Consider the following 23,475-nt stretch of genomic DNA (forward strand, 5'->3'; position numbering starts at 1 on the left):
AAAATTTTATAAAAACAACGTACTATTGTCGTTGTTGTTTGTAAATAAACTATTTGTAATTAATTGCAAGAGTATTTTTAAGATCTTCGTAACATTAATCAAATCTAGTGAACTGAAATTAATATCATATAGATTACGCAGATGCTGTCATTATAAAGTAGTAGTTAAGCATAGGAATGATAAAAAAAAATTATTTATAGGATGCAACAAATGCGATAAATGAAACAACAATAAAAGTATATACACATATATTTTATGAAAATTAATGTTTTGTTCACGTATTTATTACACAGTATAAATCATATAAAAATAGTTGAATACTAAAAATCCATCATGGATGTGCTGTTGTGTCATCTGATTGGCACGTTCTTTGCATGTAAAATTGCTCTCCAAACCATTCTCTATGATTTTCCAAATAACTGAAATGAATTTAATGTTTTTAATGTTTTAACATTTGAATAACTTTTTACAATGTATTATATATGAATTATAATAAAAGGGCTTATAAGTAATTTAATAGAAACGTAATTCTTCGAGTTACCTTAAAAACATGTCTAAATTCTTCAACAAAACTTTCAACTTTTTTTCAGAAATGTCTGTCATTTGAAGCAATTCGGGCAACTTGACTGAAAGATTTTTACGAGCATTATTATAACTGTACAACGAGTCTTTAAAATAGGAAAAAAATGAGTTATATGTTACCAAATAAACGAGCCAAGTGGATAGCTCCATACACCATTGACGGTTTCGGCGACGACACTTTTAACTCCCTTTCTGGCATCAGCCGCCACTTTTTGGAATCTTCCAAAAGTGAATTGATTTGAGCCGAATTAATTACGGGCATTGACATCCTTAAAGTTACACCTCGTGGACTAGAACATCTTGAACTCGTACTTGCCAAACTGTTCATACTGGATCATATATAATTTGAATTACAAATGAAATAATCAATAAAGATTAAATTTCAAATAATTCACCTTGATAAATTGCCGCCTGTTTCCTGTTTGACTTCCTCAACGGGTCTCGGAGCTTTTGGCTCTTCGGTTGAATTTAGCCGACACGAGCGTAATTTTCGTCGAGTATTTGAGACCGTAGGCACCGCCGTTTTTTCAGATTCAGTCTTATCAGGCTCTTGTTCCCGAAATGGTGGCAAATGAGCAAATTCTGGGTCTTCGACCTCTTCTTTTATCACTAATTCAGGACTAAAATAAAACAAATAAATTCATGACATTTTAGAAATTAGTGTTACTAAGAACCAGTAAACAAATTTTCATTCTACATAGAAAAAAAAAAAAAAAAAAAAAAATCAAACTACTCACTCAACAGCTTCCTCTTTTACGACAGAGTCATCAGAGTTTGATGACGCAGCCACTTCTTTCATCGTCAAATACTGTTCTTTTTCTTGTTTGTACAAAAGCAAATCACCTAACGTATGATCAAAGTATATTCGTAGACCATCAGCAGTTTCTCTGCATATGTTAATATCATTAATTGTTTTTTCTAAATTGTTTTGTACTTTATTTCTTTGTGGTTTATCAGGAATGTTTGTTAATTGAGTTGTTGTATAATGTTGTACCCAAGATTCTATAATATTTACAACTGTTGGCTGTGCTGGCAAAACATGGAGCTAAAGAGTATAATGCAAGTGTGATTATAAAGACTTCGTTTTTGTTTTACAAAATTTATACTAAAAGAAAATACAGAACCTTGTTATTGTTCACTATTAGATTAAAATCTTGTTCCAAAAGTCTTTTTAACGTTGCCCCTATATCAATATCTACTCCAGGTCTAACACTGGCTCCTGACTGACTACCATCACCGCTATCGTCTGCAGAAGTTTCATCGAAATTTGAGCTGCTTTCCATCTCTTCTTCAGATACAATATCCTAGGTAAAAGTTGAATATAAAGCTTGAAAAGTATATAAATCAACAAAAACTCGAAACATACTTCAGTGTCATAATCTTCTTGTTGTCCAGAGCTACCGTCCTCTGAAGAACCGGTAGTTCCCGAAGTTGTCCTACTGCCGCTGCTTTGTGCTCTCCTCTTAGCTTCTGTGCCTACTTCTGTGGAACTAGAATACTTGTGACTTCTTTTTTTTCGCTCTCTTCTGTACAAATATGCTCCTCTGAGAATGAAAGAATAAATTTATTTTTTTTTGTTCAAGAGCACTACTTAGGACTATTCAAATTTTCATACAATTGTAATTGTGCTTTCTGGGCGAGATCTCTTTGTAATTGCCGATTTTCTTCTGTGTCTTTAAGAACATACTCTTCCGTGACACAGCGGTCCCAAGATGAGTTCCATCCCTATAGTAACAAAAACTTTAAATATAAAAAGTACCAACAAAAAATCCAACCAATATCATAAAAGTGATGATTACCTGGAAGTGAATCAAATACTCCACTGCCTTTCTCCCTCGCTGATCTTTATTTACAATAACATCAAGTACCTAAAGACACAGCACTTTTAACCTTTTATATATTTTACAACAAATTAATTAATATTAACTTAGTCCTGATAATTGATTGGAAAAATCATGAGAATTAATAAATATACTTATTACAGATAACAACGTTAATCTATCAAAAGTAATTCTTTCAAGGTTACCTTGGAGTCGTAAAGTACTTTGGCTTTGGTTGGATCGGGTTCATAACACAAAACCTTCTCCCCGTCGGAAAATTTGAACTTGGGCCCGCGGGTCGATACCATTTTTGTTTATTACATTTGAATAAAATCACTTTTACAAAACAATGCACACACAACAATCCGGTATAAATAGTAAACAAACTCCGGTAGTGTTTGTATAGCAGAAAGCAAAATACACAGTGTTCGATTTCAATCAGCCACGCGAGATGGCGCTAATTGTGGTTGCTGCGATTTTTGATATTCGATTACGATTAGTCAGCTTTAGCGCCTAGAGCCATCTAGTCAATTATAAACTAGCCGCAATTCATCTTGTAGCTATAAAATAAAAAAAAAACAATAAATGTGTTTTTTAACGGCAAGTTAACACTCTATCTTTTACTCGAAAATTTATCTTCAAAAGTATAAATACATAGGAGGTCAATTTTAGGTAGTAAATAGATTGTTAACTTGCCGCCAAAAACATATGTATCGTTATTTTTATATTTTATTCAACCACAATTTGTTGCGGCTGGTTTATAATTAATTAAATGGCTCTAATGTAAGTAGTGATAATATTTTGGATCAGCGCCATCTAGCGTTTCGGATTTCTGAACTAAAAAGTGGCCCTAAACTTTTCAGCCAGTGCTTTAGCGCTTGGAGCCATTTAACTAATTATAAACTAGCCGCAACTCATCTCGTAGCTATAAAATGAAAAAATAACAATACATGTGTTTTTGGCGGCAAGTTAACAATTTATTTTCTACCTAAAAATTGACCTTATATGTATTTACACTTTTGAAAATGAATTTTCGAGTAAAAAATAGATTGTTAACTTGCCGCCAAAAACACATGTATCGTTATTTTTACATTTTATTTAATCAAAATTTGTTGCGGCTGGTTTATAGTTAGTTAAATGGCTCTACGCGCTAAAGCTCTGGCTGAAAAGTTTAGGGCCACTTTTTCGTTCAGAAATCCGCCACGCTAGATGGCACTGATCCAAATAACTATTAATATATACTCACAGTAGAGCCACTTTATTAATTATAAACCAGCCGCAACTAATTTCGTAAATAGAAAATAAAAAGTTAAAATTTTTTGTGGTGTTTGCGGCAAGTTTTAAATCTATTTTTTACCCAAAATTCGACCTCCAAAGTATAAATATTCTACTAATCTTATGTGGCTTATAAAATCGACTACATTTACAACATTACAATACTTTAGACCTTTAAGCATTAACTTATGGAAGCATGGCCCTTTAATGTTATAGTTTAAATAAACAGTTAACTTATATGATACGTATTGTGTTACAGAAATCTTGAATTACGATCAAATACTTATAAGTATACGTAAATTAATCAGTTGAAAAGAGACAACTGAAGAAAAAAGGCCTAAAAGAGAAGTTCAGTCACACGAAGAGTCTCTTAATAATGGAGCATTGGATCTTACTAAATAAAAAATACATTTATTACAGATAAGTAAATTTTAAGTCTTATAAATAAACAAAGAACCCAACATTCTCTGATTAAGTGAGATCCAATGCTCCATTCCTAGGAGACTCTTCGTGTGACTGAAACTCTTTTTTAAGCCTTTTTTCTTGAGTCTGATTAATTCACGTATGTGTTTACATCGTTTTTCGAGATTTCTGTAACACAATACATATCATACAAGTTAACTGTTTATTTAAACCATAAAAAGTTAAAGGGCTGTGCTTCATAAATTAATGGTAAAAGGTCTAAGGTATTGTAAGTTTGTGAATATGGTCGACTTTATAGGCCATATAATATTAGTAGAATATTTATACTTTCACAGGTCGATTTTTGGATCAAAGATAAATTATAAACTTGCCGCAGGTAGCACAGAATACGTAAACTTTTTATTATCTATCTATAAGATCAGTTGCGGCTGGTTTATAGATAATAAAGTGGCTCTACTGTTAGTATAGTATTAATATTTCGGATCAGCGCCATCTAGCGTTTTGGATTTTTGAACTAAAAAGTGGCCCTAAACTTTTCAGCCAGAGCTTTAGCGCTCAGAGCTATTTAATTACTTATAAACCAGCCGCAACTTTTCCTGTAGCTATAAAATGTAAAAATAACGATACATGTGTTTTTGGCGGCAAGTTAAAAATTTATTTCTTACTTAAAAATTGACCTTATATGTATTTACACTTTTGAAAATGAATTTTTGAGTAAAAGATAGATTGTTTACTTGCCGCCAAAAACACACGTATTGTTATTTTTTTATTTTATAGCTACGAGATGAGTTGCGGCTAGTTTATAATTAGTTAAATGGCTCTAAGCGCTAATGCTCTGGTTAAAAAGTTTAGGGCCACTTTTTCGTTCAGAAATCCGCAACGCTAGATGGCGCTGATCCAAATAATTATTACTACTTACAGGAGAGCCATTTAATTAATTATAAACCAGCCGCAACTGATAACATAAATAGAAAATAAAAAGTTGACATCAATTGTGCTGTTTGCGGCAAGTTTACAATTTATCTTTTACCCGAATATTGACCTCCAAAAGTATAGATACTTACTAATTTTAATAAAATCGACCATATGGCACTACTAAGTAGTGATTACTTCGAAATCAAGAAATCTTCGGATTCGAATTACTTAATTATATCATTTTCTAAAAGTGTTCCTACGCTTTTAATGTTCCTAATTTGCCCCAAGGTTAAGTATGACAGTATCGTCTACTAGCTCCTCAAGCCATACAAACACGAATAGAACTCTTAGACATTTTCAATGATTTATACAATCAGAACATAGTTATTCCACGAATATTTGCATAATTATCTAATCTCTTTCATTCCTAAACTAAATAATAAAGCCAGGCCTGTTGCCATGGTCTCTTACAATCCTAAAAATATTTGAAAAAATAATCAGTAATAGGTTCACTCTTGGTATTTTGAATCAGGGAACATCCTACGAGATTATTTTCCAGTAACTCGACAAAAAAAAGTTCTATTTTGTATTTATATAATGGCTATGCAATTTAAAGTTAATGTAAAAAAAAAATGTATAACATCTAATCAGTGTCTCTCACGGTTCCGCCGGTCATGCCTCAGATGTTCCCTATACTGCAGAGCAATTGAGGATGAAGAACTGATGTGATGAATCTCAGAATTATAATTATCATGTACCTACCAGTACTCAAGTATTATCCAAGGTAATCCTTTTAACTCAATTTTTGTTGGGTAATGAAGGTTTCTTTCGGAGAATTTTTTTTATTAGTGCATTTAAAAACTACAAGAAAAGAAGGGTACGAAAAAAAGGACAATTTTCAAGTATTTTGTACATATTATTTTATTCTCCATTGACAATTTGTAAAGGAGTATGTATAAAAGTAAAACTGCAATCGTTTGAGTATAAGTAGTGTGTAATCTGTTACAAGTATATCACTTAACTTGAAAATATATGTATAGAAATTTATTTTTATCTTGCTCTTATATTAACTTCATCGCACTGTTTTCTGGCGTTTTTCATAAAAAAATGCGCCTTTATAATAAATATATTTAACAGAGCACACGTGTAATAAGTAAATATGTAGGTGTAGTCGTTGCAGTAGCGCTCAATTGTTTGCCTGACAGTTACTAGCTTACGAGCCGGTATTTATTATAGGTACAAAAATAATAATTTTACCAGTGTCAGTCGTTTTATTATGCGCTTGTTAGCTCATATCAATATTCAAGGGATTGAGTACATCTTTGATGCGCTGAGTCTGAGATGCTTGTCTTTCTTGTTTTGATTGCAATTTAATATTTATTACACCGTGGTTACAATTTTACTTTAAAATTGATTGCTCGTGGATTTTTTCATGTAAATACGCAGAAAGATTACTTTATAATAATTCTGTAAGAATTCAAAAAGAATTCTTTTTCCCAAAATTAATCAAGAAGAATACTTATTAACTTCTTTAAGTAATCGCGAATGTCCACTGTATTAAAATTCTTAACGAATTCTTTTTGTTTAATGAAAAGAAACTTTATCAGGCGTAGAAAAAATTTTTTCGTAGAAGAGAAAATCTGCGTATTGGGATATGTGTAAAGAGGTGTTTCGATACAGTCTGTCACATTTAAGCTCTTTGATATTATTCATACGAATAAATCTCGTACAAATAATCTCTTGATAGTCAGTTTACAATATATTGTCATCGTTGTTAAATCGATGCTCTCGATCAAACTTTTATTAACAAAAAAAGTTACAGCTATACATATGTGAATAAGAAGTATTGTTTGTCTTAGCTATTAAATTATTTTCATTCATTCTTTCAAATTAATAATAAAAAATTTGATTGTCATAATACAACTACTTCATACTCTATCTAATTTATTTATTTATTAAAACTCGAATGCTCCGCCTATTTTTCTCGGAATCATATGCAGTTGAAACAAGTACATACAATGTAAATTTTACTATTAAGTAAGCAAGTAAGTGGTTGTAAATATAACTACTATAAAAAATATAAACATAGAATAGTCACGCTCATTTTTTATTAACAATTAAATATCTCTTTTTTTGCACTTGTTTTTGCTTACAAACAAATTTTTATGTATGTCATTAGATCAACTTTTATTCAGGCACTCAAAGCAACAGGAATTTTCTTTGCATTGATTATTTACACTGTAAGTGATTTAAATATTATTTTTCGTATTTTTATTTTTCTTTGTAATACCGATTTATACATGAAATACTGGAAACTTTTGTCCATTGCTGATTGTTAAAATTATAGAGGATTTTTATTACAAAATAGTTTCTAAATTTATTACTTTTGAAATTTTGAATAAAAAATTATATATGCAAAAGTTTATTACAGTTATTGAAATCAGCCATGTATTTACGATTATTAATATCAAAATAACGAAAAATGAAAGTTTTAGACCAGTCATCATTTATGTTTGAAGGAAATAACAAACCTTGAAAAACAAAATACAGTGTAACCTGATTCAAGTAATTTTGAAAATTACTTTCAAGTATGTATTATTATTAATGTGTTCTGTTGTGTTTTTTGATTTTATGATATATTATTTAACATGACACAAATTTCCAACTAACAAAAATAAAAAAACAAGATAAAGTTGATCAGTCTATCTGTACAAATTGCTAACACTCATTGCAACATAACATTTATGCTCAACGAATTTTGTGAAGTACAAACAATAAAAAAAAAAAAATGGTTATAATATGAAAGAAAGACATAATGAGATGTACCTTTTTTTCACGAAAAAAGGTGATGGGAAAAAAAAAACAAAAATAAACCGCGCCTCTACAAAGCACATTGTTATCAACTTTCTTTCTTGCTCTTTCTCTTTTTTTTAAGTACATTTTGTTTGCAAAACCGGGATTACGGAAACGTAAAAAAAAATTATTGATTAAAACTTAAGTAAAACATCGCAGATAATATATTATAAGAGAAAAATACTGGTTTTACCATATAAAAAAATGTTTTGTGGCCTTGGCAATCGCAGTCTTTGCCGCAAACAAATATTAAACGCCACACTGCGATCCACGCTTATAATATTTTAAATTTACAAGCATACGAAAAATAGTAATCACAAGATGGATCTTGACACACGCGAATGCACGCATACGCTAATTTACTCCCCATTGGAAAGAACTTTTAGAATGGTGTAAGAAGGCACGTATAATTCATGAGATTCTAACGGATCCTTCCAGTGGGGTTGTATTATTTTTATAAATAATGCACAAATATGCTCTAAATTCTCAAGTCCAATACAATTGGACGTTGATTATATATTATGACAAAGAATTTTGAGCTGTTCAAGAAATATAAATAAAATATTCGGCACTGGCACAAAAACGTGCATTCGCTTGTTATCCACCCAATGTTTGTTGTACATATTTTTTTTTCTATTTTAATTTATTGTTCAGTCTCGTCAATTCACTCAATGCACACACTGGACGTTTTAACGGATATACAGTAGGCCGCTACGAAACTCCTGTATTTCACTTAAGGCAGGAATGCTACAGAAAAATTATTCACGCAGGCCTCATTGTGTGGAAGCATTTTGTTTCTTTCAGTAAAAAATATATATTTAAATGTTTATAATATTTATAGAGCTCTATCTATTTATAAATGCACATTTATAAATTGTATGTATAGTATATATTTATATGTATATATATATATATGTTTTTTTCTTCATTTAAGTTCATTGAGAGCTTAATTACTTATATATCATAATTATTTATATTAAAAAAAAATTGTCCCCTCACCACGAGCTAACACTAATACGGACTAAGTATATTCTATTTTAACAGTCGTCTGTATTCTTATAGTTTATTTTTGTGTTCTATACAATTATGCAATTACTTATTCGTTAATAAAACTTGATTGTTAAACGATCTTTTTACGTGGACTTAACACGATTGAAGAATCTAAAGTCGATATAAAACTGACAACATTTCAATATCTTGGAAGCTTTAAAAAGTTCATCAATTTCATAATATTACTTGCGAAAGAGATTTCTTCTTTCTGAAAAATCAGTCTTTTTCTCTGTTGAAATCAAAGAAAAATAAGATTCCTCGAAGAGGCGTGCATATAGTTTGTGACATTGTTTTGAGTACATGTATAGATTAATGAACTTAAATTAAAACCAGTATAAAAAAATTAGATGAAATTTTTACTCAAAATTATCATACAATTTTATAAAAACATCAAATTCAACTGTATAAAATAAATATTTGTAATAATTTAAATTTTATTGAATAGCTTAATCACCGAGTTTAAAATTTTCTTACAGCTTTATAAATAATAGTGTGACTTTGATGCTCAAGTCTTAACATAGTTAAAACATTTTTCAGAGTTAATTACTGTTTTTTAAAAATTTTTTTTCTTATTTTCTCAAGAAATTCAATGGCTTGTACGTTTATTTTTGCAAAATAAACATGTAAATATTTTCTTGTTAAAAAAATTATATTTAGAGAATTAAATGCAGGGTACTTTTAAATTGCTTAGTCAAAATATTTTTAATAAATTTAACTATGTTTTTGATTTTCATTTAAATATCTAATAAGTTTTAAGTTTAGAGAAAAAAGTTTGGCAACTAGGTTGCCTCAGATTGTCGGAAAGTAAAACTGACACAATAAGAAAACCAAATGGTTAGAATTATATACAAGCTCCACTGTAGGCACGTAATTACTTTTAAAAACCAAATTATGCTACGTCATGAAGTTTCCATTCAAAAACAAAGATTGCTGCATGGAAGAGTTCGTGTCGAACTCTCACGAGCACCTAATGTTTTTTCTCTTCAATGTCATCCAAAGATCATTCACTTTTCTAAATCGCAAAAAAACTCTACTAAGTCGTAGCAACGTTTTTCTGCTAATGTAAGAAACAAAAAAAAAAAAAGGATTCGAATCACGATCACATGAGCGTTTGTGACAAATCAGTGGTCCCCTCGAAGCAGTTCCATAAGCAAGTTAAAGGAGCAGCCCTCGCCTTCGGCGCGTTTTGCACTGAGCAGTTCCTTGCCTGCTTGGCAGGTACGCTGGAGATCTGGTATTCGAAGCAACAGCTCACCGAACTTGGCCGGCATCTCCGGGTACCTCGCTATCGTGTACTGCTGCAGTGCTTGCAGCGCCTTTTCCTGTGAAGAGCGCACCTTCTCCGGCTCTTTCAACTCGCTCGTATCCGATGTTAGCAATACGATCACCTGAAACAGGTATTATTATAATTCGTTAACTAGTTGAACAACAAAAATGCCAAAAAATAAAAGTGCAAAACAAACCTTCATGGCTACAAATTCGTACTGGTCTACCCTGAGCCGCCTGAGATTGTTCGTAAACGCAAGCATTCTCTCGATGCACGTGGCCAACCCGAGTTCTCTGGCCTGTTCGAGCGTTATAGATTTCCCCAGCGAGACTCGAATCTCGCCTGGTGTACTCATACTGCGGAAACAGCAGGAGAACAGTAGCAGCTCGCACCAGGAATTGATGAGCAGACAGATCTGGTCGTCTATCGAGATATTTTTAAACAATGGCAGGCTCTTGCACCACTTGACGATCTTGTAGAGCCGGTGATCGGCTATGTTACACAAATTTGAGAGAAAATCCGGATGCTGAGTCGGATTGCTGCTATCTATCGAACTCGATTGCTGATTGGCGGAAGGCTGTTGTTGCTGCTGTTCGTGGCTCGGCGTAGGCGTTGACGAGTTGGAAGGCGACGGTCGCGCAAGTTCGCTTTGACAGCTGCTGTTGCTGCTACTGCCGCCACCACTACCCCCAACTCCGCTCGTGCCACTGCTACTGCTGTTGCCATTGAGACCGTTAGATGAACTCAACGAGTCTGCGGTGGCCATGTTCGGTAGGGACTACAAACAACAGTCAACAACAAAAGATTATCGATTAGAAGGAATTAGAGTTACTTTCAGTTTTAAGCTGCAATGTATACCTGAGCGAGATTGAGCGATCCCATAGCCTGACTAGCGCCGAGTCTGTCGTTATCGTTGTAATGCCACAAATGCTCGACATCCATAATGTCCTGCAGCAGCTGGGGCACCAGTTGCACTTTGTGCGAGTGGTTCGAATGATGCTTCATGGAATGGTGATGCTCGGGACCACCGGCTGCCGGACTGCAGGGCCCAGTTTGGGCCAGTCTGTCTTGGCCAAAGCCACCCGCGGCCATCGAGCCGGAACCCATGAGATTCGCCGGCAGCGTGTAGGTGCACTGGTAAGTGCTGCGACCGCCGCGGGTCCGATCTTCGCGTATCGCCTCGAGTTTCATGCCCATGTTGAGACACTTGTCAAAGCGGCAGGCCGGACATTTTTTGCGCGTGGCCACCGTCACCGGGCAACCAGCGCCTCTAAGGCACACGTAATTCTTGCGATTTTGCACCGTACGCTTGAAGAAACCCTGATAAAACGCATACATTTTTCAATCGATTACAATAATGGCAATTACATACACGGCCAATCGAAACTCACCTTGCACGACTCGCATGAAAAAATGCCGTAATGAAAACCACTGATCTTGTCCCCGCAAATTGGGCACGGGCTGTTGATCAACTGCTGCCTCGTGGAGATTCCCGATGGGGCCGAGGGTATCCTACAGTCGTCCTGGTCATCCAGGTGGGTGTCCCCGGCATCGGCCGACAAACCAGCTGACGCGGCGGCTCCGTAGTGATGCACCGCACTTGACTGCAGATGCAAGGCCGCCGCACCAGCTGCCGCCTGTTGCTGTAAATGATGCGCGTGGCGCTGCTGGACCGGCGAGTGAGTGGGCGGACTGAGGCTGCCGTAGCTGTAGCAGCTACTCGAGGCGTCCGAATTGTTGCGCGAGAGCGAGTGCGACAGGGAGAGCGAGAGGGACGAGCTGGAGTTGTTGAAGCTGTGCCGGGAAAGCGAGAGCGAAGACGAGGGCACTGGTGAGCCGGGACCCAGAGCCGAGTGCCGGCCGGCGTGCGGCGACTGGGTTGGCGAGCTGAACACGCTGTAAGCCGAGTGGATCGCTGAATCTGGCGACGGCACCTGTTTCGAATCATCAACGCATTTTCTTATTATTACTGGCAAAAACCCAATGAAACAACGTAAATCACCGTACGCACGAATGGACTAACCTGAGATCTGGTGTGGCTGTGCTTGGTGAGATGATGCCGGGGAATGAGAACAGGACTGTGACTCGGGGTTGAATTGTTGCACCCGCCGAGCAGCTTGTCAACCAGCAACGGTAAATCACTCTGCTGTGCCGTCTGCTCGTGTTGAACCTGCTGTTGTTGCTGCTGCTGTTGGTGAATCTGTTGTTGGACGTGGGGCACGGCGACGATCGTTTCGTTAAGGCTGCCAGGTTGGCCGGCCAAGCTCTGGAGGCCAGGACTCGATCGGAAATCCGGCTCCGGCTTGATGGGGAACTTTTGCTCGTGCAACGGACTACTGCCGCTGCAAACCTGGACGCCCTCCATCGAGGTCTCCTCGTGGTCGTTGGTGATCGTGTTTGAGGACATCTCCTGATCGGAGAGCTCGCCCTCCCAGGACATCGGGCGCTCGGGTTGCTCGTGCTCGATCACATCCTGGCCACCGCCGGGGGCGTCGCGCTTCTTCTTCGTGCGCAAGTTTACGCCCCGGAAGTCGATTCGACTGACCTCACCGTCGCTGTCCCCGTCCCCGTCGTCATCGTCGTCGTCGTTGTTGTTCGGCGAGCAAGACTCGTCCGCAAGGGCCGAGGACACTGCTGGTGTCAAGGTGCAAGTGGTCGTTGGGTGGTTGTTGCTGCTCGAGCTGCTCGACGACAAGGCCACTGACGCGGAACCGTTGCTTGTGCCACTACTGTTGTTGTTGTTGCTGATGCTGTTGCCACTGTTGTTGTTGTTGTTGTTGTTGCTGGTGGTGGTGGTGGTGGTGATCGTGGCGGAAGAGTTGTTGCTGGTAATAATGTTGTTGTTGTTGTTGTTGGTGGCGATGGCGTTGGAGCTGGTGCTCGGGCCACAGCTCGAAACGACGGAGACTGTTACGCCGTTCTGGCCGCCCAGATACTTGCAGACACTTTTACCTGGGGATCAATGGAAGCTATGTTGTTTCATTCATGAATTTTGTGTACGATTTGTCTCGCGAATAACCAGTTATGTCGCGATTGAGTGATTATTCGCTGCGAAAAATGGACAAATCGGTACGATCGAGTTGAAAAATCATTTGGAAGACACCTGCTGGGAACGACAAACGAGCTTGAATAAATTTAACGACGAAATAGAAAAGCACGCGCGAGTAATAAAATAGTCCCGTGTGCGTGTACATGCGATTAAATAACTTTGGTTCTTTGTGTACTTATATAGAGGCGCAAATGAGGCGTGGAAAAGAGAGGGAGACTTTGTGTTTATACGCCTAAGCGAGACAAATGAAAAATATGCTCACACGGCCAAACGCACGGCCGGATATTTACCTTTTGCGTCGAATGTTTACGATATGCCAAAAAAATCTTTATGGCTTTGTTGAAACTAATTTTTTTTATTCCTTTTTATTTTCATACTTCAAAAAACGATGAAATTAATATGCATATATTCAATGTACAAAAGTAAAAAAAAAAAAATAATAAAAAAAAAAAAACCACACACACGCAGACAATTGTGTAGTGAAACTTGTATACATTCGCGTAGGTCTTGTAAAAATTCATCCAATCACGATAGGTGCCAATCTACAAACTACTACCCCATCAATCTTGACTTGAGATGAGAAAGAGAGATGAACAGGCCAATAGCTGAAAATATAGGTAAAAAAGGTAAGGCACATTCATCCGGCAAGTTTGTCGTCGTTTCATGGGAATCGCCGGAGGCAGCGCGACAATTCTTGGTTCACAATCTTCTCATAAACATATTATATACGTGTACACGCTCTCTGCCCATATTTCACACTCGTCCTTCATTTCCATGCATCTCTCGTTTGCTCGTATCTACACTCGCTTTTTCGCTTCCTCATTCCTCAACCCTCGTTTCTCTTCCCTCCCCCCTTCACATCACAGCTGATACAAATCTCATTGCTGCACTCAAACCTTCACCCTCGAATGATCAAAAAATGACCAGCTTAATGAGAATCAAGATCGCGTGCAATTCAAACTACAACCGTTCATCCGTAACGTATAACAACCAGACGTGTTTCCATAAAACACGTACATCCCAGCTATGCCACCAATCAATATACTTATTTGTACACAGGCGTGTTATATTACATCATTAAGCTGTACAGCGAGTAGACACACAGACGCTCTCACAAACTTTATCAACTATAATAGCATCTACTTGTTCTGATTGAAAAAAAAAAGAAAGAAAGAAAGAAAGAAAGAAAGAAAGAAAGAACGTCCTGTCTAATGGCACTTACCGTCGTGCATCTCGTGAATCGACGGTGGTGGGACGTTGATCGTCGTGACGGATACATTTTTCCCGTGCTCGGGCGGGCGCACGACACCGCCGCCACTATTGCCACCGCTCGAGGTGTGATGGTTGTGATTGTTGTGGTGATTGTTGTGCTGATGATGGTGGTGGTGATGATGGTTTTGGTGGTGATGGTGGTGGTGGTGATTATGGCTGTTGTGATGATTGTTGGCACCGCTCGTCGTCGATTTCCAGGATTGACCGGTGGACGGCTGCCACCAGGCAGGACCCGTCGCTGGCTCCGAGGCCCCGGAACCGCTCTGATCCGACATTCTCAGCTCGGCCTTGCTCTTCTGGCTACCGGTGCCGTACCGCTCACCGACTTTGCCGAACACGATGACGTGGATGCCTGTACATATACACACATCAAATCGTTATTTCAATTTTCCACCCTTTGACGATTTGCGCGTACACGTGACGTTTAAACGAACTTCCAGGCACAGTTTGAATCTTAAGATTCATCGGTTGAAAATCGGCATAGGTAAAGCAATAAGGAACCCCCGTCGCGAGGCGTAAGTTTAAACGGCTGCCCCGATGCGAGTAAATCACATACACGTAGGTATGTATATATTCATATAGGCACGCACCTGCGATCCCTCGTCGTCGCAGTAGGGGTGGACGAAGCTCCTACGGCCGTGGTGCGTGCCAGGCCTGAGCATCCTGAGCTTGCGGCACGGAGCTCACCCCAACCGCTAGTGCACCTCGGGCTGTTTTGCTCCGTAAAAAGGTCGTGAGCCTCCTCCTTTGCTCCCACGTTGTCTTTCTCTATATATATATATATGTATATGCGGGCAATCTTGCGTGTCAACGCACCTGTTGCCGATCGCTGCCGAGCCGTCTCTCGGGAAAAACGGCCGCGCGACGATGGTCTTGCCTCCTCCTCTTCCTCTCTTTTGCGAGGATAGACGCGTATGGAAGTGCGGGGAAGAGAGAGGGCGATTATCGTCGGTCCCCGGCCCCGGGCGCCGATCTGCAATGCAAAAGAGAAACGGTCACGGTTATGGGTTTGCTCGGCAGAATATGTTGCATGTGTGAGTACGGGGGAAGGGGACGTTTTTCTGTCTTTTTGACGGGCGTATATCAGTCGCGTGCGTACATGTGCGTCCTTTGGTCGAGCATATTTTTTTGTTTTTTTTTGTTTGTTTGGTTTGACAAGGGAGTAATCACTGGATGGAGGTATATTATCCTTTCTTATTATTGTTATTTTTTTTGTTGGGGATGAAGGGTGTCGGTTTTTTTTTTTCCAAGTAGATGAGGATGCTGTCGAGCTGAAGGGCCCTTTTCTCATCTTTGTGCGTGCGGTCGCGGGGTACTACGCATTATGACGAGGAAATTTTTCCCTCCGAGGTGTATATACATGCGCAGATGACTGGCGATTTTTTCTTTTCATGTCCCTTAAATCGTTTTGTTGGCGGTCATAATTTATGAGATAGACCGTGTGAAAATACTTTTACGTGGTAGGTATAAAGGTGCAGGACACCATTGGATCGTTATGAGGAGATAATATACAATGATAAAACATGTTACCGAATATCGATCCGAATCATGGATTTCGAGATATTATCAATTGAAAAGCAATGAATTTTACAGTAAAAAAACGGGCTTCAAGGATTTTTTCACTTATTTTCTAAAACTGCTACAGTTACTTTCAATTGAGCATATCTGGGAAACGATTTATCTAAAGTGCTTTTTTCGTTCGTCTTGATGAGCTTGCAATTTACATTATATACATATTATGCTGATGTATCACGATAAATCGCTATGGGGAAATTCGAATCGACAACCGATTTGTACCGATTTTTATTTGTATACTGTGAACAGTATATAATGAAAAACGCTCGGAGGAAGCTCCGAAAAATCTTTTCCTACGAAAATACCAAACGAAGCGAATCACCGATCATTCACTTGATACAGAATACAACATGCACTGTCACACATACCGATACCCGGGAACGAAAAGACGCAGTCGAGGAAAAAACAAAAACGAACAACAAGCGTACGAGGATGGGAAAACAGGTAACGAGAAGGAAACAAAGAAGTAAGGAGTATTTGGTGGGAGACAGCCCGGAGCCGATGTATAACTCTTTTTCCTCGGGATAATATATACGTGATATATAACGGTCGCGTCCACGTCGATCGCCCTGCGTGTAGCGTGGGTATATATATATATATATATATATATATGTAACATACAACTATACAAGGCCGATCCACTTCCGGCCCCGACATCCCGCCACTACTGCTGAGTACTATGCCTCTATACGTATATATATATACATGTGTAGTTACCATGTACCGCGGCGGCGACCTTCCCGCACCCGCACGGGAAACAAACGGATGGACGGACGCCGCGCGTCCTGACGTTGTTGCTCCGTTTACTTATATACATGTGTATTGTCGAAGAAAAATGTTTTGAGTGTTTTTATTTGTTTTTATTTTTTCTATACTGAGAGAAAAAATTAATAAAAATCATAGAGAAATTCTAGTAAAAATTATTATTCCGCACAGTAAATCGAAAGCAAGGTGGCAAAAAAGGAAAAAAAAAAATTTTTATTTTTAACACTAAAGATTATTGTTTTAACAGTTGAAAGTGTAGTTTAAATAGTTAAAATTATGGTTAGAATAGTAAAAACTTTTATGCGGGAAAGTAAAATTTATTAACCGATCCTTTAAAGGTTTACTGTTCCAGCATTGTAATTTTTTACTTTTCGAACCATAATTTTAACTGTTAAACAATAGCCTTAACTATTAAAAATAATAATTTTTTCCTTTTTTGCCACTGTACATCTGATTTACTGTGCGAAAAGGTAATTTTTGCTGGAATTTCTCTCAGTGACATTCGAGGTGAAATCAAGATTTAAAATTTTCGTGTTGAAGTATAAAGTTTTGTTTTCAAATTTTATTCAGAGGATATATAATGTACTCAAATCAACTGAGCGCACGTAAGACCCGTAAGCTATTTTAAACTCACGAGATCTCAAATCCCTAACATTTTATAGTTAAGCTCTAGTGTGACGTTCGTGCATCTCGATTTACAACCCTATTAGTAAGATATTGTTGGAAAAGAAAAAAAAAAAAAAAAAATCATGCCCACTCTGCAAACTCTGTACACTCTCATACTTGCACTGCACACACACATAAATGTACAAATTTTCAAAGCCCGACGTCCTTGGTCGCGTGTATACATACTCGATGCGCTACGGATTAGCGCAATTTCTTGCACCGATTTATTATTATAATAACATGTACCCTTCTTCAGCTTTCCCTCTCTCTTATTAATGCAATACAGACACGTCAGAAAAAGAGATAAAAATAAAAAAAAGAAGAAGAAGCTACAAGCCTGTGTACACACGGTGTTGGAACGCAACATTTATTTTCTTTTGATTTATCAAGAAAGAGAAGAAAAAAAACAAATTTTGCACATTTAATATGAAATATTGTACCCCAGTAGTAGCGGTAACACATAGTGTGCGGCCAGTGAAATAGAACATCCAAGCTCTGGTGGTGTTACCCCGACTAATAATTTACCCGAAAGCTTTTGGTTCTTGCTTTTGGTTATATATCTCTTTGCCCAAAGTCATGTACCTTACACGTGTAATAAGCAATACACTCTTGTCAAAGAGGGTATAAGTTCATACAAAGTGTATATGGCTTGTCGGGGCTGCAATTACTTACAAGGGATATTCAATGCACTTTTCAAGCGTACCCGACGTAAATTAGCTTTTACGTTGCAGTGTACACGTATAACGTTTAGAACCAATGCACGAGCTTGAACATTTTGACAAGTTAAATAAATGTATTACAGGGGTATACATACACGCGCCGTATATACCGGAGGGTAATAATATCAAAAAGAGCGCGAAATGTAATGGGTTAAATTGGTCGTTGCACCGGTCAACCGATGCCCACCTACCAGAGTATACATGTATATACACTTAAAATTTAAAGAGACTTTATACTTACATACAGTATATACATGAACTTCCAGATGTACAACGTATACCTATATACATTGTCATGTTACACATAATCGTGTTGGAATTAAGCGAACTCGAGAGGGTCCACGCTGTTTGTTATACCAGCAGGATAATAATTGCGACGATGTAAAATAATGGGACTCGTGTTGTGCGACGGTGAGGAAAATTGTCATCTTGACAATATATCAGTGAACAAAGACATTGAGTGGTATGTATATAACATGGGTTTTGGATATACGAAGTAGCTCTCTGATGTAACGAAAGCTGACGTTCCGTAATGTGTGTGTGTATATATTATAATTAGGTATCGGTCAGCCCTGCACGAGAAAATTTTACGAGAAAAACGGGGGGGTTATGCCCCCAAGAACCCGCAAAAAAAAAAAAATTATTGAACAAATTTCTCATTTTTCGACAATAATGTACACGTAAGTCGTTTCTCAACGTTTCCCACAGGAGCCCAGATAAAATTGAAGCCATCATGATCAGCACTTGGGACACCCTGACTCCATTCGAAGCCAGTAGGTATAAAGTTCTTTGAGTGAATTTAGCATTTGTTTATTACAACATACTGTATACATTAAATAATACGTAGGTAAACGCAGCGCAATCTCATTACGTGTGCATATCGTATGATGCTTCATGTAATAGGTGTATATTATACAACAAAAAAATGCTTCTCCAAACGATTGTTTGGTGGATTTACAGAATGGCCTCCACCCCCCAAACTCAATTCTTTTATTTCGGATTTCAGCTCGCACTCGATACAAATATATGCGTATATACAACCAAGTACGGTATACCAGGGTATATAGGTACATCAACAGCATATATAATATATTCATAGGGCACAAAGGCACCGTTATCCTGATGATGCCGTTCGTACGCCCACACACCAGTCTCTGGTAATATATACCTACACCTGTGTATGGTGTACACGTATATAATATCGATGTATGGTTTAATTGGATGGCGACAAGTTGTACACATATATGTACCTACCGTTTAAACGAAGGCCATTCGGTACATCCATACTACTACTATCATTTTGTTAAATAGTGTTGGTGTGTATATGATATGCGTGTACAATGTAGGTGCATGTATAGTTGTTGTTGCGCAGAGTTAAATGAAAGAATCGTTACAGGTCGAGAAAATCCCATCGAGTGTTCTCATATATATATATATATATATATATGGGGGACGATGCATACAAATACACGAGTTCTGGTGCATTTCTATACAAATGTAAAGCGTTTAAGGTAGCTGGGTGCTTGCTCGCTCGTTCTTTCTGTGGGAAAGGCCTCAACTTTCGATCTCTGTACTAGCCGATTAGCCGATTGCCGGTTCACCCGAGTCGCCGGTCGCCGGGTGTTACACTGCAGATACACGCGTATTATATATATATACACACTGTTTTTTTGTTTGTTAATGCAGGTATATTATAGTGTACGCGTGTGTGTTGAAACACCATCCGTGCATCGCGCAAACTTTGCACGACGACGACATCCTGCACGTGTAGCCTCATCCCGGGCACTCTCTCGAGTCGCGTATCACGTTTACGGCACTATACACCTACATACTTAACTGTACGTACAAAATAACGTCTGGACGACAATTCGACGACCTCGAAGTCGTCCGAGCGGTCCCAGCGGAGCAAGTATATATACCGTTTACCTTCTCCCTGTTACACACACATATAGATATATATGTATAGAATGGTCTACGCGTAAAAGTGCGCGGTGGATACCCGAGAGGACGTTTCGCAAATAGCCATTTATCCTTGCGCGGAGCCAGGGCGCGAGGGATCGATCTCGAGAGGTGTAAGAGAGTATGCAACATAAGTATACATGTATAGGTGTACAGGCGAACGACGTATAACTCTTTACCTGCCCGTGGATTAGGATTGATGAATTTGTATCATTTCGCGGGAGATATATGTAGGAATGTGTATTTTTTCATTCTCACCCGATGTAACGTCCATACGACCATCATCCGTACGACCGGAGAGACGGTTGAATAATAATTATTACCTATGTAATAAATATGTACTCGGGTGTTCCTTCCCTTTTTTTTTTTTCTCAATTAGTCCTCGACCAATGTTTTCACGTGAAAGCGATACCGAGCTTTGAAAAAGCACCCAAAACCAATAGGCAGGCATAGGCCACCGGTGCGGACGCTCGGATGCGCTCACGAGTCCGAACAAATTAGTATTAAATACATCTGAAGGCTATATATGTACGAGTACACTTATATTGCGAGGAGGAGACAACTACAGCAAATTCCACCCGTTGGATGACTCTTTTTGATGACTTTCAACAAACAGCCTTAAGTGATCGTATATGGGCTTTGATAAAATCGCCCTGCATTGCGAATGTATGCGCTTATGTAATTATCTTTGCTGCAATTTGATCGAGCCGAGTGAAAGAGAGAGTGTTCGACGTGATTGGCGTATGGTTTCATCCTCGTTCCTTTGAGACTAGGAAGTAAAACAACCTGTGTACGATTGAACTACGGAAAAACTACCGGTTAAAAGTAACGCGTGTCTGTCTATGCAATAGAGATCGACGTGAGATATACGCAAGCGATGAGAGAGTCTCTTGGGGAAGATTTTCTCTAATCTCCCCTTCTTTTTGTCTTTTTTCCACTCGTCGCAGCTTTTACTTCAAGACTCGCCCCTTGTTTTTACAGCTCCGTCTGTATAATGCAGTATACGGAAGTAGATTTTCACTTTTATTCCGCGTTCGAATAAAATAATCTTCATTTTTACTGAGGCAAAGGACTCAATTTTTTTTGCTCGGCCAATGTGTTAAGACGATTCCTACTCACTATTTTGAGATTAATATGGTGAAAAAAAAAAAAAAAAAAAAAAGATACGATGGACAAAAACAGGATGTATATCTTCTATTGTGGGACAAAAAACAAAATAAAACGTTGTAATTGTTGGTCAATATTAAACCACTGAGGGTTTATCGCAAACACAAAACCGATTAACAACAAAGCCCATGCCCACGTTATGAGATTATTCACTGCCCACTTTCATGTTTCGGCACGTTCATCAAGATGTACGCTTCTTGGCAGCAGCTAAGGATATAATATGGAGTAAAAGTTTTCCGGATGACCGTATCGCTGAAAAATCGTTTTATCTACATAATAATATCATGGGGGAAAAATTACCTAGAAAAATGATAAGCTGAGGCTCATCGAGTTGATTTATCCGATGCATGCCACGATTTTTGAACGTTTTTGATTGAGTACGTGCGAAACCAGTGATCTAACAGTGTATTTTGACAAGTATAGGATCAAGCTTGTACTCAACTGCAGCATGAAATTTCTGAATCTACATTTTTTATAGCAGCCAAAAAAACAGTACATAATTTATTCATGAGATACAGTTATGTAGGTGTTCGAGAAGTGAATTAGCATTTAAGGCACCCGACAAAGACAAAGCACGTGTATACGTATACCCACGTGATACGCGGCCCCACGGGCTTTTCCTTTTCGTTTAATTTTTTCGAGACCCACAGAGTAAATAGCAGCTTCCAAGGTTCACGATTTGTACCCAAGGCACCGCGCAATATACGCTCGAGATGATAAATGCGTGCGTGCGATGCGCTTTTGCTCGATGCGATGATGAGTTTCGCGTGAGACTGTGAAGTTGAGATTGTGATGGCTGCTGGTAGGCGATAACATGTATGTAGGTTGGCTCATGGGAAATGGGAAACGCAGGTTTGCGAGTGAGTGCGTTTTTAAGTTATGGCATTATATTTGTACATCTCTTTCTCTCGGATCGAGGGAAATCGAACGGCCGTGAGAATCAGAGCTCGCCCCACTCATTTTTATGCATCACGCGGACTACATGTAAGTACGACACATTGTTTCATTGTCATTAACATATCAATCTTTACTACAGACATGCGACTGACGAAATTTAAACGTATATATACTATATTGTATTAATTTTTTACTGCGTCATTGAAATTTATTTTTCGTAATTTATTATTCACCCGTTCTCTCGAACTATTCGTCGTCGTTTGGAAGTTCAGTCGCAAATACAGATCATCGATACTTGCCTGTGTATACGCGAGTAATTATTAAAGGAACTACAGAAAATCATACTCTAGCAAGCAAATCATTATTTTTGATGTATATCAAGGCTATGGGTTATCGTATGAACTTACAAAGGCAACAATCACAATAACAACAAAATTACATACAACCAGAAATGTGACCTTTTACTACAAAGTTCCAAATATTCGATATCGTGCGAGCATCTCTCTCTCTCCCCATACGTGGACATTCCGCGTTGAGCGTTGGACGTAGCATCTTCCCTAATTTGAGTGCATCTCACTAGTGTACGACAGAAGCATACAGTGCACGCGAAAAGCAACGAGCGTAAAAGGAAGAAAAATAAAAAGAAGCGTTTCAAGGATGGGTATAAGTAAAAGGCTTGCCGCCAAAAAAGAAAAACGCGAGAGAGAAGGATGAGGAGGTGAGTGTGTGTGTGTGTGTGTTGCAGCAAAAGAGGCAGAAAAAAGAGAAGGGAAGAAGAAGAAGAAGAAGAAGATGCCTGATGGCTCCGTACGGTCTTTGAGCGAAGAAAACGCGAGCCACCGCAGATGCTGCTGCCGGAACCTGTTCTCTCTCTCTCCTCGCGGTTTTTATCGATTAATAAAATAAATAGATAATCGCGCGCACAATCGCGAGGCTCTCTCTGGCATTCCTTCTCCTCCTCGGGTCTATACAGCAGTATACATAGTATTAGTGGTATGGTGCTCCTCTACTCCTTGTATAGGCTGCGAATATGTGTGCGTATATGTGAGTTGGCAATGGAGAAAATGCAGGAGGGCGAGTATGGGGCACTGCACGGTTAAACGAGCACTTGACTATACCTATATACTCTGGGGTGATTTTATTTTTCGAAACACAATGTAAGTAATGCCAGAAATGGCTGATTAAAGTTTTAGAATGCGAGGCGAAGTAAAAAGTGCGTTC

At 38.2% G+C, this 23,475-nt stretch overlaps 2 protein-coding genes across 3 annotated transcripts; both read right to left on the minus strand.

Annotated features, from left to right (window-relative positions):
- Positions 1-273: 273 nt before the first annotated feature.
- On the minus strand, positions 274-2,783 carry msl-3 (male-specific lethal 3). 2 transcript variants are annotated; one of them, XM_014363317.3, is made up of 10 exons: positions 2,609-2,783; positions 2,382-2,450; positions 2,198-2,307; positions 1,949-2,126; positions 1,707-1,886; positions 1,320-1,627; positions 978-1,202; positions 703-902; positions 542-626; positions 274-419 (listed from the first exon to the last, which is right to left on the minus strand). In XM_014363317.3, the coding sequence occupies exons 1-10, from the start codon at positions 2,708-2,710 to the stop codon at positions 332-334; spliced, it is 1,545 nt and encodes a 514-aa protein (XP_014218803.2). In that variant the 5' UTR covers positions 2,711-2,783; the 3' UTR covers positions 274-331. The 2 variants fall into 2 exon arrangements, with proteins under 2 accessions (XP_014218803.2, XP_014218796.2); XM_014363310.3 differs by having other exon boundaries at positions 703-911.
- Positions 2,784-9,584: 6,801 nt separating this feature from the next.
- On the minus strand, positions 9,585-15,124 carry Hr39 (nuclear hormone receptor FTZ-F1 beta). The gene is made up of 9 exons (XM_023392471.2): positions 15,097-15,124; positions 14,672-14,858; positions 14,457-14,536; positions 12,992-13,137; positions 12,209-12,763; positions 11,577-12,119; positions 11,044-11,505; positions 10,382-10,963; positions 9,585-10,306 (listed from the first exon to the last, which is right to left on the minus strand). The coding sequence occupies exons 2-9, from the start codon at positions 14,779-14,781 to the stop codon at positions 10,040-10,042; spliced, it is 2,745 nt and encodes a 914-aa protein (XP_023248239.2). The 5' UTR covers positions 14,782-14,858; positions 15,097-15,124; the 3' UTR covers positions 9,585-10,039.
- Between the last annotated feature and the right edge of the window lie 8,351 nt (positions 15,125-23,475).

The sequence above is a fragment of the Copidosoma floridanum genome, unplaced genomic scaffold (genome assembly GCF_036245765.1).
Source record: "Copidosoma floridanum isolate Cflo_tuat_1 unplaced genomic scaffold, Cflo_Japanese_pri ptg000001l, whole genome shotgun sequence".
NCBI lineage: Eukaryota > Metazoa > Arthropoda > Insecta > Hymenoptera > Encyrtidae > Copidosoma > Copidosoma floridanum.

What these genes read in the sequence shown, in the direction of transcription:
- msl-3 (XM_014363310.3), bottom strand. Translation starts at nt 2,710, where the DNA reads ATGGTATCGACCCGCGGGCCCAAGTTCAAATTTTCCGACGGGGAGAAG. An exon ending in TAATAGTGAACAATAACAAG is followed by an intron (nt 1,628 to 1,706) that starts GTTCTGTATTTT and finishes TATACTCTTTAG; the next exon opens with CTCCATGTTTTGCCAGCACA. An exon ending in AATTTAGACATGTTTTTAAG is followed by an intron (nt 420 to 541) that starts GTAACTCGAAGA and finishes AATTCATTTCAG; the next exon opens with TTATTTGGAAAATCATAGAG.
- Hr39 (XM_023392471.2), bottom strand. Translation starts at nt 14,781, where the DNA reads ATGTCGGATCAGAGCGGTTCCGGGGCCTCGGAGCCAGCGACGGGTCCT. An exon ending in GATTCACGAGATGCACGACG is followed by an intron (nt 13,138 to 14,456) that starts GTAAGTGCCATT and finishes ATTGATCCCCAG; the next exon opens with GTAAAAGTGTCTGCAAGTAT. An exon ending in ACGAATTTGTAGCCATGAAG is followed by an intron (nt 10,307 to 10,381) that starts GTTTGTTTTGCA and finishes TACCTGTTTCAG; the next exon opens with GTGATCGTATTGCTAACATC.